The 17,526-nt window shown below is 34.4% G+C and overlaps 1 protein-coding gene across 2 annotated transcripts in view; it reads left to right on the top strand.

The window, feature by feature from the left end:
- LOC125678925 (uncharacterized) overlaps nucleotides 1-17,526 on the top strand; it is a 158,675-nt gene that overhangs the window by 82,256 nt on the left and 58,893 nt on the right. The window contains exons 1-2 of one of the 2 annotated variants that reach the window (XM_056156521.1): nucleotides 2,070-2,247; nucleotides 15,517-15,598. The exons of the other annotated variant lie outside the window; for it this stretch is intronic. Coding sequence (XP_056012496.1) covers nucleotides 2,184-2,247; nucleotides 15,517-15,598 — 146 coding nt within the window. The 5' untranslated portion in view covers nucleotides 2,070-2,183. Of the gene's footprint in view, nucleotides 1-2,069; nucleotides 2,248-15,516; nucleotides 15,599-17,526 lie in introns of those variants that run through there. 2 annotated transcript variants of the gene reach the window in all.

Here is a 17,526-nt window from a genome sequence, read left to right as displayed (position 1 = left end):
CAGGTGGGACGACAGCTGCCGCAAATTCCAATGTAAATGAGCGTTGCTGGAAGAAACATGGTAGATGGACGTCAGATTCGTCCAAGGATGGTTATGTAAAAGACAGTGTAGAGAGCAGGTTCTCTGTTTCAAAGAAAAGCTAGGATTGTGACTATGTTTATATATTATATACGTGAGTGTGTGTATCAAACATGGGCTTCATTTCCAGTTAGTTTTTATCAGTATATTATCATGCATATATTTTAGCTAGGTCTTTATTTCCTATATATTTAATCTACTGCTAACTTTTGGACATTTATTCTAAGCTTGCCTGGCTTACATCAAAGTTGTGTTTGGTTGTCTTGTATGCAAAAGGATTGCATTCACAGAAGTGTATATTATGCGGTAGTTTTCCCACGTTTCGAAGAATAGCGGGAAAACGTTGTATTACAGGAACGTGTTCGAATGCCTATGCGTAGTTATACAAGGCGTGACTATAGGAAGGCCTATATAAAGTGTCGATATCATGAGTAAGGTCATTCTAAGCCAGTTTCACGAAGTGTACGTAGCACAATTTTTTTTTATTATTATATTTAATTATGGATAAGATCCGATATTCACCCTTAGACTTGCTTTCGGACACAGGTTTCCATATTTTTTTCCAATATTTTATCTATGGTTTTCCTGGGCTGTTTTTACCGTCAATGATGGGGGGTTTCTTGACATTTTGTTATTTGATTCAGTACTTGCATAAAACTTGTTCATCTCAGTTACCATGCATGTAGTATATTTGTTATAAAGTTATTAAACGCCGGCTGCCCGACAAGCTTGCCTGACTTACACCAAAGTTGTGTTTGGTTGTCTGGTATGCAAAAGGATTGCATTCACAGAAGTGTATATTATACATCTATAAACCTGCTGTCTTTAAAAAGTGTGGATTTAAAAACTAGGAAACAATGCATCTAAAAAGACTTGAATTTCCCTCCTAGCAGATCTTAGAAGCACTACACAAGTCCTTTATCATAATTAGCCAAATGTCCCATGTTATTGTTAATGCTATTCATAGAATCCAACCTTAGGTTTCTTACGGAAGCCCATTTAGGACCTCTCAGAAATAGATTTCTAATTTGAAATAACGAATTTCAGATTTCGTTATTTCGATTTTAATTCCTTATTTCAAACTTTAAAATTCGTTATAACGGATTAAATTCGTTATAACAAATTTATAAACTTCTTAATAATAGATTTCAAAATTTGAAATAACATATTAGATTTGAAATAATAAATTCTGAAATTCATTATATCAAATTGCCTAATTCGTTACAACGAATTAAAAAAATGTATTGATGAAAAGGTGAAAATAAGGAACAGCGGTCAATCTCATAACTCATATAAGGAATTCAAAATTAAGAGTTGCGAAAACACGAACCCCTGGATATACCAGAGGAAAGAACAGGTGCCTGATCTTGCGACATCTTCCTTCAACTACATTTCATTAATTACTTGTTTTAACAAATTGTATTAGAATTCCTTTTAACGAATTAAAATCCAAGTTAATGAATTAAAAACTCTATTTGATATCAACGTTTTCATAAATCTTTATATCGAATTTGACAATTTGATACAACAATTTCTAAATTCGTGTTTTCAAATTTTAATTCGTTAAGACAAATTTTGAAATGTGATATAACAAATTCAACAAATTCGTTATAACAAATTTTAATCCGTTATAACGGATTCAAAAGTTTGAAATAGCAAATTAAATCTGTAATAACGAATTCTTGAATTCGTTATTTCAAATTCAAAAAATATTTTTGACAGGTCCTAAATGGGCTTCCGTAGTTTCTTGAGAAAATCTCAAATTTAACTTGAGTTTTCTTTAATTTGAACAGTCAGGATTTGAATAAAATCTCAGATTTTCAAAATGGCAGAGATAGAACGGTCGGAAAACAGCTTAGGTTTTTGTCCTTCGTGTGCAACCGAAGAGATACGTTCAATTATCATAGGAGTTAAACTTTGATAAGTATCGCATATTGTTTAAATGTTCGTTTCCCTTCTCTTTGTAGTGTATTCATGAATATTCACGACTCTTTTCTCTTCCGCGTCAAGCACATGATTCCCTTCGAAAATCCCCGTCACACAGCAAAGCGGCTGTGCGGATATTTTAGGATCATCAGCTTGTCAGCCAACTGTGCACCACTGTAATGAATTACAACATGTATTCTAAGTTTATGTTGGAAATAGGTTTCATAATTATTCACGTATTAGGTAAGAAATATGAAAAATCGTTTTAAATGTGCGGACTAAATCCGTCTATATCTTTTTATTAAAGCTGACACGAATTGTTAAATATCGTAGAATTCTTTGTGTCCGCCATATTTCTGTTTATCTCCTATTTGATGAATATTCTATTGTTATATGTATCAGGGTTTGCATGGTATATAAGGGGACGAGGTTTGCTACGCTTCACTTCACATCAGTGTTTTCGATTTACCTGTGCGGGTAGCTTCGACAAGTAACACGTACATCTCCGATACTAAGGTATAGGACATCACAAAGGAATGAAATCATGCTTTAGCACACCACGCAGTGCTCAAAATTACAGTAAAGATATTGTACTGTAGTAAATCATTATAAAAGCTTTGGATACATTTTAGAATGGCTTTTCTTTACGTGAATGCATGTACAGTCGCAGTAAAGATGTCAAATTTATTTCAAAAACACGGAGAAATATTTTATCTATTATCTATTGATAGAATGGAATAAGCAGAGGGCATAAAAATTTATACCATTTACACTCACTTTAAGCAACATGTAAATGCATAAATACTACTGTAACTTATGCACATGACATGTACATGTATGCTCGCCATGAAAACGCATCGAATGCGGACGACTATTTACATGGGTCTAGTTGCAAAATCTGTAAAGGACAGCAGATGTACGTGTACACTTGTCGAAAATACTAAAGTAGAAGTAAAATTCCCTTTATTTGCATAATCCAAGAAACGAAACAATAAACTCCATTTATATTCCACAGTAAACACGTTGTCACTTGTACAGACCGCGACACACTTAGTCCGTGCCGATCAGCTAACTTCAATCAGGGATAGTATCAGAGTAGAATATTTACTCTGAATTGTGCATGAATCCTTATACCGTATGCTTTACTGGCATGTGTGTTGCAGATTTGTAAATCGGGAAATCATTTAGGTACATTAATTGCGCATGATCATATAATTTACATATACAACATTGTACGAGTGTATGGGATTGGTGAGAGAGAGAGAGAGAGAGAGAGAGAGAGAGAGAGAGAGAGAGAGAGAGATTCAAACGATGATCTGGTTGACTGATATGTTATTTACTTCTCACTTTTCATTAGAGAATTTTTGTTTTGTCTTTTATTTAGGGGTGAGAGGTCCCCTCTGAACAATAAGTTACTCACCATGCTGAGCTTTGTAGGCCTCCAAGTGTGTTCTAAGTTCTTCCATAATATCCTCCTTCATCTCCTTAATCTCCTCTTCCATCTCATTCTTTATTTACTCGTTTACCTCTTCACAATATCTTTTATATCCTCTTTGGTCACAAGTTTCTTAAGAGTCTCTTGGATTTTACCAGTTGTTGTATCCTTTATTTCCTGTGTGGTCATTGTAATATTGAAACACTGTACTGCAGGTGCCTAGTCCACAGATAGAGAGGACTGAACTTGGTTGAACACTACTAAAGATACACACAAGTTTTGGTAAAGAGTTAAATAAATCCAAATTCCACAAGTTTTTTTTTTTTTTTTTTTTTTTTTTTTACATGAAAAACATTCCCCATCAAAGAAAAACGGGCTATTAACATCTGACACAATCTTCAATTTATAAAGAACACTGTAAATAACTTAATTTCACAAGATAACAGGAGATCCCTGTGAACACCTCCTCACTCAACAAGCATGACCTTTGAACCTCACAGATTATTATCTTAGAATAAGGATTTGAGTAAGAAAATCATATGTTGACATATTATTTTAGAAGCTATCAGCTCTTCAACAAGTACACCCCCTTAATATCTTGAAAAATTATACAATTTGTACATTATCATAATATTTTCGTAAGACATATGAAGTTTGAGCATATTTACAACCTGGATAAATAATTTGAACTATGCTAAACTATAACTATTATAAGATACACATGGTTTACAATGAAATTTAACATTTTATCTGAAAAAAAATATTCTAGAGAGGCTTTGTACAATGTAAATGTAAAACGAAAGTAACAAACTGAATTTTGATGATTTTGCTTATATGATTAATGTATACGTGTAATGTGGGATATATCTTATATCATGAGACAAAGTTTTATATGAATCTCTACAGGTCATGAAATCATTTGTACATGTACATAAATTGGATATATGTACATGTACACGTACACCACTTACGCCGGTCTAAGTAGATGCAATCTCAATAAGGAACTAATAGATGCCGACCCAATAATTTTGAAAAAGGAGAGAGGATGAGGAAAAAATGACAAATCCATTACGGTCGGTGAAATAAAACATATTATTTGCAGCTGATCTTTGAAGCTTGTGTCAATATCTGTAAGAATGTAGCAGCGAACACAATTACGATATCTGTGGTCACTGAAGCAGCAAAATGTGAACTTTTCTTTTTTACACGAGCGTACCATGTATTTGTGGAAGGAATTGATATCGGATATTCATGTAAAAATCAAATTCGGATATCGTAAAATATCACATTTCGGAAAACGGAAACGTGGTTCCACATTTACATTTGATGGTGACGTAGGCCGAGTATAGGTCTACTTTAACAATTTTTTTTAATTTGTCATTTTGTAATGCAAATACATGTAAAAGATATATTGGGTGACTCCCACTTGACCCCAGCTTGAAATTTCTGATACGATAATAAAATACGCCCACCACTTAAGAAAATGAAGATTGGGTAAGAAAAAATTATGAGGCACTAATAGTAGAGGATTCTATCCATCCCATCTCACCCCAACCTCCAACGATTGAGCAAAATGAAGTGTAGGGGTTTTGAGGTATCCAAAGTAAAAGGCTCTTTCATCCAAACCTTCCCCTCCCACGAGTTAGGGCTTTGAACATCGGACAAAACTCTTGGTTTGTTTGGGTTTTTTGTATCGTTTTATTGTTGTTTTTATTCATCTTTTAAAAAAAAAATCATCATTTTGTATGGCAAAGTTTTTTGAAGATTCCAATTTTCCATTGTTTTCTTCCGGTTGCCCCCCCCCCCACCCCCATCGACCCTTCCCCTCTGAAAAATGACAATATATGCCTGGTTATTACATTTTACGTTGCTACACATGTATATTGATTGTATGATGTAGAACTACACCCCTTACCAAGTTTTCCTTCATTTACACAGTGTAAGGAATGGTAAACCAAATCACAAAACAAAAGCATGTAGACCAAGATTGTTATTAAGCATAGGAACTTTATTCACGAATATACATGTATAAATGCATGTATTCAGAAAAATCGCATGCATGTATTGCAGGACTATAGCATATATGTGTTTTAACTTTTCTGGAAGATGCCATAATGATTACTTTAAGGCTTCAGGGTAACTGATGCATACATATTTTCATTTCGTAGATATATACTGAAAATAGTCATACCACTGTACGTCGACATCTCAAATTCAAATTTATTCAATATTAGTAATATTAGTATTTATAAATCAGTGAAATTCGTGTTGCGGTTTTATTTCATATGATACAATGTCAGTATTCTCTTATGGATAAGTGTTATTTGCAATTTTAAGACAAAGGTATAAACATTTTATTTTTCGATTGGTAGTATCAATATCTATATGGTCGCGAAAAAACATTACATAACTCATATCCGGATTCATATATTGATTTAGATATCAATAAAAACAAAGCTACATAGTTCTAGAGTTTTTTTTTTCTTCTAACGCGTCTGATGAAATTAAAAGAAATAAACCTGCATTTGCATTCAATCTACATGTAGATGCACTTCAAAATGATTTCATTTCTGTTCTGGCTGAAAGCACATGTTTCTAAATTTTCAGGGACGAATCTTGCAGATAAAATAATCCTAGCATACACAGTCAGTATTTTCTACATGTAAATATTAATACAGTTTTCTAAACAAGACCACCACGATTTAACTTAAATTTGAAAAATTACATTTGTAGTACCGTTAGTGGGTTTCTTACTGCGAGGTGTTAAACCATGTAGTGTTGTGTGTAGTACCGTTAACGTGTTGTTTACTGCGTGATGTTAAACAATGGAGTGTTGTGTGTAGTACCGTTCGCGTGTTGTTTACTGCGTGATGTTAAACCATGGAGTGTTGTGTGTAGCACCGTTAGTGTGTTGTTTACTGAGTGACGTTTAACCATGGACTGTTGTGTGTAGTGCCGTTAGCGTGCTGTTTACTGCGTGATGTTAAACCATGGAGAGTTGTGTGTAGTACCATTAGCGTGTTGTTTACTGAGTGACGTTAAACCATTGAGAGTTATGTGTAGTAACGTTAACATGTTGTTTACTTTGTGACATTAAACCATGGAGTGTTGTGTGCAGTACCATTGGCGTGTTGTTTACTTATTGACGTTAAACCATGGAGTGTTGTGTGTAGTAACGTTAGTGTGTTGTTTACTTATTGACGTTAAACCATGGAGTGTTGTGTGTAGTAACGTTAGTGTGTTGTTTACTTATTGACGTTAAACCATGGAGTGTTGTGTGCAGTACCATTAGCGTGTTGTTTACTTATTGACGTATAACCATGTAGTGTTGTGTGTAGTACCGTTAGTGTGTTGTTTACTTATTGACGTTAAACCATGGAGTGTTGTGTGCAGTACCATTAGCGTGTTGTTTACTTATTGACGTATAACCATGGAGTGTTGTGTGCAGTACCGTTAGCGTGTTGTGTACAGTAACGTTAAGGCATAGAGTGTTGCGTGTAGTTACATTAACGTGTTTTTACTGAGTAACATTAAATCATGGAGTGTTGTGTGTAGTACCGTTAGCGTGTTGGGTGTATTTTGTTGCGTAGATCTGACTTTGTGTTTGTTAGAATCTAATGTCATTGTTAGACCAACGGCATGTTGTTTGTAAAGAGGAATTTTAGATTTGCTTCGTTTGGTTATAATTTGTATTCCCTTGCGTAAATAATGAGAAAATACGGCACACGGTTGCACCGCACTCTAAAAGTAAACACTGCCTTATTCTATGACAAACAACGCCTCATACTTGATGTTTCTTATTATTTGCGTTAGGGAACACAGCACGACGTTATAATACCCCACATTTCCGGATGCGATATACATTCGCGCAGTTTAAATCAACATAGCGTTATTTGGTCATGTTTCCTTACGTAGATATTAAAAAAATTTAAACTTTTGAGTGGGAGGGGTTATTATGTCGTAGAATAATGCAATGCTTTCTCGATTAGATGTATAATATTTTTCTGCGCAAGTGTATGAGATAGTGATGCGACCATGTTGTGTTCCCTGGCATAATCAATGAGAAACCTGTGTGAGGTGTTGTTATGTTATGGAATAACGCAATGTGTACTAGACTGGTTGTGTGATATTTTGCTGCGCGAGTGTATGAGCTAGTAACGCGACTTTGTTGCGTTCTCTCACGCAAATCTACAAAAAAATGAAGTGTGAGGTGTTGTTATGTTGTAGAATAACGCAATGCTTAACTGAATGAGGTTCTGATAATTGCCTGCGCAAGTGTCTGAGCTAGTGCGTCCATGTTATGTTTGCTAACGTTAATAATAAGAAATTCGAAGTGTGAGGCGTTAGAATAATAGTATGTTAATCTCTGCGAGTGTATGACGCAACGTTGATGTGTTTTCTTACGTGAATACATGTAATGGGATACTTTTAAGTTGAAGCTAGTAACGCGACTATGTTGTGTTTCCCAAGGTAAAAAATGATAAACTTGAAAAAGTGGGGCGTTATTATGACTCACTAGTGTTTGTTTTCTGACGTAAATACGTGTAATGAGATAATTGTCCCATTTTAAATGTGTACAATGCTTAATAACTAAGATATCTCGAATGGTCAACAGAAATTTAAATTACGATTATAATTCTTTGTTTTGTAAACAATCTCGTGCCATATTTTGTTTACATGAAAGGGTGATGATTAACGAACAGTGATACATATGTAGATCGCTTAATAAAATCAAATATCATGTTCAAAACGAAAGGGAATGTGAGAAACTGTTTATTGTAAATTGAAAGAAAAATCTAAAACATTACACGAGCCTTGTTTACATCACAAAGAATTCTGAGTTCTGAATCTATTTTTAACGCGAAAGTAGAAATACCCTATAGTTAAGCATTATAAACATTAAAAAATTGAAAATTTGCTGCTCAAATCGTGGCTATGCCCCTCTAATGATAAAACAGAATTAAAACAGGTATGGTTTAATTAATTTCCATACAAATAACTATTACCCTATAGATGTAGAACGCAAGATTTTAAGTTTCTGTGCAGAAAACATGTAACACATCAATCATGAAATATTTGTATCAGGAAACGCGCAAACGAAAGTAAAAAATTCAACTGTCAGGAAACGTGCAAACGAAAGTAGAAAATTCAACTGTCAGGAAACGCGCAAAAGAAAGTAGAAAATTCAACTGGTGACAAAACAAAAATCGCTGCAGCTGTGCTTACATCGCTTGTTTGATAAAAACAAAAATACGTTTGTTGTCGTAACATTGATGATGCATGTATTAAACTCAAATTTACCAACAAAGGAATAACTGCCGTCAACATACATGTAAGGAACATTCTTCGTCATAAAAGGGTTCAGTCGTGTATTCCAGCTTATTTCAAGTCTACACTCAGTATATCCTACAAGTATACCTCTACTATTGCATCCAAACTATTTAATTATAAACAAACATTGCAGATCCTAGATATAGACCATCTTATACTTAATCCATCTACGTGTTCTTGTTCTTCGTCTTCTTTCAACTATAATCCAGCTGGACATGTCATTACTGGTGATGTTGATATAGCTGAAAGTGAGAATCTCAAATCCCTTATTCTAAAACGTCCTAAATAAAGAGAACCTCTGTCTTTCAATTGGCGACAGAACTTCATCTCTATTTTGAATTATGTCTAAGATTATGCCAGACGATGGGCTACCTGTAGATATGAAAAAGAAGAACTTGATACATTGTCAGAATGGATTAAAAGTATAAGAGGAATATTAAAATATGTTTTGGTTCCAGCTGACAAAGTTTGTAACAACATTGTCTTTGTTTGTAAGGCACATTATTACAACTGTATTTAAACGAACTTGGCATTAATTCCACTTTTGGTAATCGTACTTATACTCCAACTGCCCTTTCAAAAGCTGAAATTCTTTAAAACCATACTTCAGTTTTAGACAAATTTAACATCCCAGTCAATGGATCGAATGCATATGAGTTTTCATAACTTTACTGGATTCCTAAACTACAAAACACCCTTACAAACAAATATACATTGCTGAATCCAGTAGGTGCTCTACCAAGCCAATATCTTTGCTCCTGACGAAAATATTAACAGCTGTGAAGGAAACATTTCAAACTTACTTTGCGACTACATATGCTTGAAGTGCTGTAAATCAAATGTGGATTCTAAAAAATTCTAAAGAACTTTTAGTAAACGTGAAATCGCAAAACTTTTCTCAAACGAAGAGCATCAAAACGTACGACTTTTCAACACTTTACACGACCATTCCTCACGAAAAAATAAAGACTAGACTTCTTTACATCATAGGCAGTTGCTTTATCAACAAAAATGGAAAACGGAAATATTCATATCGAGTGATCAGTCATCCAAAGAATCACTTTGTTAAACACCACTGTGATTCAATGCACGAGTTCTCTGAAGTTGAAATAAAAAATATGCTAGAGTTTCTCATTGACAATATCTTCGTGGTCTTTGGTGATCAGGTCTTCCAACAATCTGTTGGAATTCCCATGGGGCACGAATTGTGCTCCTTTGTTAGCTGATCTGTTTTTATATTCATACGAAGCAGAATTTATTTTAGAAAAACTTCTACGTGAGAAGAAAAAATCTCTTGTCGTGGCCTTCAATTTGACATTTAGATATATCGACGACGTTTTATCTATTAATAATAACTTTCATTTATATGTCAATTCGATATATCCCTGTGAACTCGAAATAAAAGAGTCCACAGACTCCTCCACTTCTGGTTCATACTTCGACATTTCATTGAAAGTAGATATTAACGGCAAACTAACAACTCAACTTTATGACAAACTGGATGATTTCAGCTTCTCCATTGTCATCTTTCAATATTTATGTAGCAATGTTCCATTATCACCTGCATATGCTGTTTATATCTCTCAACTGATTCGATACGCAAGAGCTTCGTCTGCGTATGGACAGTTTTGAAATCGAAGCAGTCTACTGACAAACAAGTTGATGATGCAGGGGTTCCACCAGTCTCGTTTAAAGTCAGCATTTTGCAAATTCTATGGTCGTTATAACGATCAATTTTGCCAATAAACCTATCATAGGGTTAAATGCTGTCTTACGTGTTTCATACCGATTGTTAGACTGTTCTTGACACACTGATGTTAACTATGGATAACTCTGTTTACCTGATCAAGATATAGGGATCACGGCGAGTTTGACCGGTTGACATGGGATGCTTACTCAACCTCGACAATTAAATGTAAAAGAAATATACATTTTGACAGGTTGATAGGGGATGCTCCTGCTAGGCACTTTGTCCCACCTCTGATACATCCAGGGGTCCCTGTTTGTCTAACTCTCTATTTTGTATTCTTTTGAGAGTTATGTGATTGATCACTATTCATTACCTTTGTTTAGATGGGTTCCATAGCTCAGTAGACCAATTGCTGATCTGTAAATTATGGGTTCGAGTCAATAAGGGTTTTAAAAAAAATTCTAGAAGACTTTCTACTAAAAGTGTTTTAAAGTAAATAAAGGAAATGTGAAATTATTATTGTCCCACATACATATTTCTTTTCTTTCCATTTTCAAGAAGAGGAGGAGGGGTTAGGATTAACGTGCATTGATCAACCATTTCTTTCAAAATTTCCTAAGTGTTCTTCGACAAGAAGAATAAAGAATTGTTTTCTTTCGACCCCAGAACAGTTAATACCGGAGCTGGACACTTTTTCGTCGATAATTGGACCTAAGATAGTGACAATACATTGTGTACATATGTGCTAAAATGTGATCAGTGCCGTTTTGCTATATCCATGATTACATACAATGTAAATAAAAGCAGATATATTCAAACTCATTTTATTTTATACTGTGTCCTCAGGTTAATGACAAAAGGAAATGATATTATCAAGGTACTGGTGGAAATGTGAAATAGTCCGAACCCCTCCACCATCCTTTTCCAATTCGTCTTCACAGAGATAAATACTTTCCGACGCCCCCGTAATTCCATATGTAGGAGAATAAATGCATTACCGAAAATCATTGTAATACTTTCATATACATGAACTGGTGAATAGTCGACGAATGAGGTCATTGAATGCTTCACAAACATGTAAAATGCATTGGCACGCACTCATCCGCCGAAATGTTGATGAGGCAATCTTTGTTCTTTTATAAAGCTTGTATTATCTTTAATTTCCCCTTTTCACAATATGAACTTAAACGTGGCCACAACTGATAAGAGCGCCCAGGAAAGTATAGTAAGTATTAGACACTTATTGCCAAGGTAATGACAAAATCTTCCGTTCTGTCTCACAGATGAGTTTCTCTTTAGACTAACAAATTCTCCGGTAAATATCAATAAACAATAGGGCCTCCGTAGCCGAGTGGTTAGAGGATCGCGCTCAAAATCACACGGCCTCTCACCTCTGTCGGCATGGGTTTGAATCCCGCTCGCGCCTGTAAGTGAGAAAGTTTCCCAGTTTACTTTCGGAAGGTCAGAGGTCTCTTCCCATTTACATTGTAACTGGGTTCTCTCTTCCACCAATAACAAACATCAATCAATCAATAAACAATAGAAACTTTGGTACCCTTCATATTGTACACATTGATGCCTTTCATGTAACCTACTGATATGTCATCTCTGTAACTTACAGGTCTCTACATTCACTCATCTTTGAAAAGAAATGCAATCAAAGTCTAATTTTCTCAACAAAATATCTAACGATCGGAAGTAGATTTCTTTAAAAAAAAATCGGCATTACTCTTCAATGTCTTTAGATTTGTAATCTCACTATTTATACCAAAAGAAACCACGGAGAAGTACAATAAACTCTTAATTTTTTAAGCACTTCCCGTGTAGACCGGATGTGACAGACCCACATGTTGACACTTTGCTTTTTGTGTACAACCATTGATTTATCATGTATTTTTGACACTACAGAAGATACCCAATATACTGGACTAAGGATAATTCCGTTTACCAGATTAAAATGTAGGGCTCACGGAGGGTGTGACCGGTCGACAGGGGATGCGTTCTCTTCCTAGGCACCTGATTCCACCTATGGTATATCCAGGGGTTCGTGTTTGCACAACGCTTTAATTTGTATTGCTTTTTAGGAGTAATTAGATTGATCACTGCTCGTTATATTCACATATTACTGGTATGGGTTTCAATTTAAAAGAAAAAGTTAAAAACTTGTGACGGCAACGAACGAAACTGTAAAGACGAATGTACAATTAATGGATCGATCATCCCTGAGTGTTTCACTCGATTATTTTTAGTCGGTTTTAAGATTACCCCAGGGTACTTTATTTTAAAACCGGAAATCGAACATATGTAAAACTTATACGGTACCAATTTTGATGCACCAGATGCGCATTTCGACAAATAATGTCTCCTCAGTGATGCTCAACCGAAATTTTTAGAATCCGAAATGATAAACTTGTAAGAGCTATTTTAGGGGAAAACAGAGTGCCATATCTCACGAAAGGAAGAGAAAATTTTTACCAACGTTTAAAAACATAACCTCTTTCTAGCATATGAGTAAGTTTCAAGAAAATCCACCAAATCGTCTCTGAAAAATTCTGCGTACAAAAAAGGAAACAAATGATAAGAACTAGACACGATCTCGCTGCGAGCTACGTCTAGGTCTTCCTTTCTATTTCTGATGAGATAAGATCTTGACTGGGATTATTCGATTGATGAAGAACGACTATAGATGAATTAATAAGCACCTAAATCTATTTGGCACTTCGGAAGTCATTGAAACGACTGAAAATTCCATGTTAAGCGTTGAGAAATTGTCCCCGAAAGCTTCGATGAAAAATATTCATTTTTGGAAGAACCGATTCCCGGTGGAAATGGTATGACTTGAAAAACTCTATTAGACCATAACTGGTAACTGGAGGTGGATCTTGAAAAAAGTATATGACGTTTCTCTAGAGGTGAGTAATGTCAATAATATAATAAAAAATCCAGTCAAAAAGTTCATTGCTATGCGAGATACACTGAGGAAAGAGAAATACCAATATTCCAAAGTGTTTCATTGAAAACCGAAAGTTCCCGTTTTAACTTCAGGTAAATCTAGCATTTTTTTTAACTCAGAAAAAGACTATCATTTCATGCAAGGTTTCTTTCAAAACCACAAATCTGACTTTTTGCTCACTTCCGGTGACGATCGGAAATAATGAATGACAAAAATGAACCATAATACAAAGCTACAAGTCACCATATGTCATTCCTGAAAAGTTTCACAATTCATGACAAAATTCGCGGACAGACCACATTTAAAAACTGACAGATTTATTTTAAAATGACCAGAGTGCTATATAATAAGGATAGTATCAATGAAACATTTTAAGATAACGATAAAATACCAATAATACATTATAAAATAACGATACAATCAATGATACATAATAAAATAACGATACGATCAATGATACATAATAAAATAACGATACGATCAATAATACATTATAAAATAACGATACAATCAATGATACATAATAAAATAACGATACAATCAATGATACATAATAAAATAACGATACAATCAATGAATAATTATAAAATACCGATACAATCAATGATAAATTATAAAATAACGATACAATCAATGATACATAATAAAATAACGATACAATCAATGATACATAATAAAATAACGATACAATCAATGATACATTATAAAATAACGATACAATCAATGATACATCATAGAATAACGATACAATCAATGATACATCATAGAATAACGATACAATCAATGATACATCATAGAATAACGATACAATCAATGATACATAAGAAAATAACGATACAATCAATGATACATAATGAAATAACGTTACAATCAATGATACATTATAAAATAACGATACAATCAATGATACATTATAAAATAACGATACAATCAATGATACATTATAAAATAACGATACAATCAATGATACATAATAAAATAACGATACAATCAATGATACACTATAAAATACCGATACAATCAATGATACATTATAAAATACCGATACTATCAATGAATCGAGGTCCCAGTTTAAGAATCATGATACCAGTACTCAGTAATCAGAATGATTGATGTGATTTATTGAAATGATACGAGGAGTGAATGGGCAACATGCAAGATAAAAAAGGGATATGTAGGGGTACCTTGATGAATAAGTCCTATAATAAAAGAATATTCCAACAAAACGTTAAGATTCTTGAAGGAATGTTTTTGACATCCGAAGTAAAATATTTCTGTCTCCTGTTGGCAACTCTGCCATTTTCTTCCAAGATGATTATTTTGCCTGTCTGGTGAGGATTATTGTACCTATTGGGTGAGGATTATCTCACATATGGGGTGAGGATTGATTTACCTGTCGGGTGAGGATTATTTTACCTGTCGGGTGAGGATCATCTCAACTTTAGGATGAGGATTATCTTGCATATGGGGTGAGGATTGATTTACCTGTCGGGTGAGAATTATTTTACCTGTCGGGTGAGGATCATCTCAACTTTAGGATGAGGATTATCTTGCATATGGGGTGAGGATTGATTTACCTGTTCGGTGAGGATTGATTTACCTGTCGGGTGAGTAGTATCTTACCTGTCGGGTGAGGGTGATCTTACCTATCGGGTGAGGGTGATCTTACCTGTCGGGTGAGGGGGATCTTACCTATCGGGTGAGGGTGATCTTACCTATCGGGTGAGGATTGATTTACCTGTCGGGTGAGGGTGATCTTACCTATCGGGTGAGGGTGATCTTACCTGTCGGGTGAGGGGGATCTTACCTATCGGGTGAGGGGGATCTTACCTATCGTGTGAGGATTGATTTACCTGTCGGGTGAGGGTGATCTTACCTATCGGGTGAGGGTGATCTTACCTGTCGGGTGAGGGGGATCTTACCTATCGGGTGAGGGTGATCTTACCTATCGTGTGAGGATTGATTTACCTGTCGGGTGAGGGTGATATTACCTGTCGGGTGAGGGTGATCTTACCTGTCGGGTGAGGATTATAATACATGTAATGTGACGGTTATTTACGATGAAGATAGTTCTACAACCTTCAAAGATTTAATGTATTTCAGGTCCAGTTAATGGTCAATGTAACATGCAGGGCGTTAACGCGTGCATACCAAGTGGACAACCTTCAACGGACAACCAGTGCGAGTGAGTACATGTAAAGTCTCAGAGCTCTGTCAGTGTATGTATGTCAGATGATGTCATCAATCGTTAAAATGGCCAACCTTATGAAAGTCTAGGTCACAGGATTTCCCAGTTCCAGCAGGTCAACTATGACGTGCTTCGGAATGTTTTGCATACATTAAGGCGAAAATTACACCACAGTACGCAAAACTGGAAAAACCCAATGTCTTACAACCACGGGTATCTAGGATTTATATTTTGACATATTTTCGAAACAAGTGAAAAGAAATCAGAATACACGTGTACCTTGATTTAAGGGCTGACTTAAAACATTGCCTATCAGCAATTACAGGAAATGCACGTGTAGTCTGATTCGAACTTATATTCAATGTTACAACAATTTTAGTTGTAATTAAAAACCTATACTGGCATACTTTCTGTTCCCTAAAAGGTTATTTTTCTATAGATTATTCCGACATGCAAGATAATTAGGTTGACATGCCACATACATATTTCAAAATGCAACTTATGTTAACATGCATGAAAAATGTGATCGCTTTTGAATAGGGATTCTTTTCCAAAAAATATTAAGTTAGATCGATCCTCATGTGATGCCATAGGTTTTTGCAAAAATCTTTAATAGATTGAACTGTGCGCATGATAGAAATATATCTATCAGTGGAATTTTATTCACTGGATAAGATAAAAAATCTGGTGAAGTATTGATAGTGAAAAGTTTATATTTTCCATAGATAATCAATTATTTATGATGAAAAAGAAAATGTTGACAAGGGCAATACATGTAACTCCTATGCTGGTATTTCCTATACTGTATGTCTATTATATAATGATTTCCCTAATATCCACAGTTAATTCATACATATCTACACATTAGCAGTTTTTCTAAACTGTTCACATTAAAAAAATTGAAATTGTCATTTTAATGAATTTTTATCTATTTTCATTATTCTGTTCTACGAAAATGTGCGATTTTCTGATGTTGATCTATACTTCTATTTTTTATGTCTGGCATCTTTAAAAAGATGGCAACATATACATTTTCTTTGCTTATCAATTAAATTAAACTATAAACTATAATGAGTAAAAATTAATACAGTTTTTCCACTTTCAACCATTAATATTGCTAAGTCACACTAGGGTGGAGCTACCTTAAATATCATCAACGTGCAATATCCAGCACGCAACTTAAATATCTTAACATACAGCTTAATTACATTAACATACAAGTTATCTATGTTTAACATACAACTTATCTATGTCAACATACAATTTATCTATGTTTAACATACAACTCATCTATGTCAACATACAACCTATCTATGTCAACATACAATTCATCTATGTTTAACATACAACTTACCTATGTCAACATACAAATTATATATGTCAACATACAACTTATCTATGTTTAACATACAACTTATCTATGTCAACATACAACTTACCTATGTCAACCTACTATTTATCTATGTCAACATACAACTTATCTATGTCAACATACAACATATCTATGTTAACTTACAACTTAATTATTTATCTATGTCAACATACAACTTATTTATGTCAACATACAACCTATCTATATGGAGCGCCATTGATGCCTTATGTGGGTGCGTTTCATGATAAGGTGGTGTTTTTTCTTTATATGCTGTGGTTCTTTCATGATCAGATGGTGCTCTTTTATTATGTGCTGTAGTTCTTTCATGATAAGATGGTGCTTTTATATATTGTGCTTTTTTGTTATATGCTGTAGGTCTTTTATGTTAGGATGGTGACATTTCATTACAGCTTTGATTTTATCCTAATGAGGTGGTGCATTATCATGAAAGAACTACAGCATATAACGAAAAAGCACCACCTTATGAAAAGACCACAACATATAATAAAAAACACCACCTTATGATGAAAAAACCACAGTATATAATAAAAAA

This window comes from Ostrea edulis, chromosome 2 (assembly GCF_947568905.1).
Source record: "Ostrea edulis chromosome 2, xbOstEdul1.1, whole genome shotgun sequence".
Lineage (NCBI taxonomy): Eukaryota > Metazoa > Mollusca > Bivalvia > Ostreida > Ostreidae > Ostrea > Ostrea edulis.
Note: the sequence above shows the minus strand (reverse complement) of the source record. Positions and strands in the feature narration are given on the sequence as shown.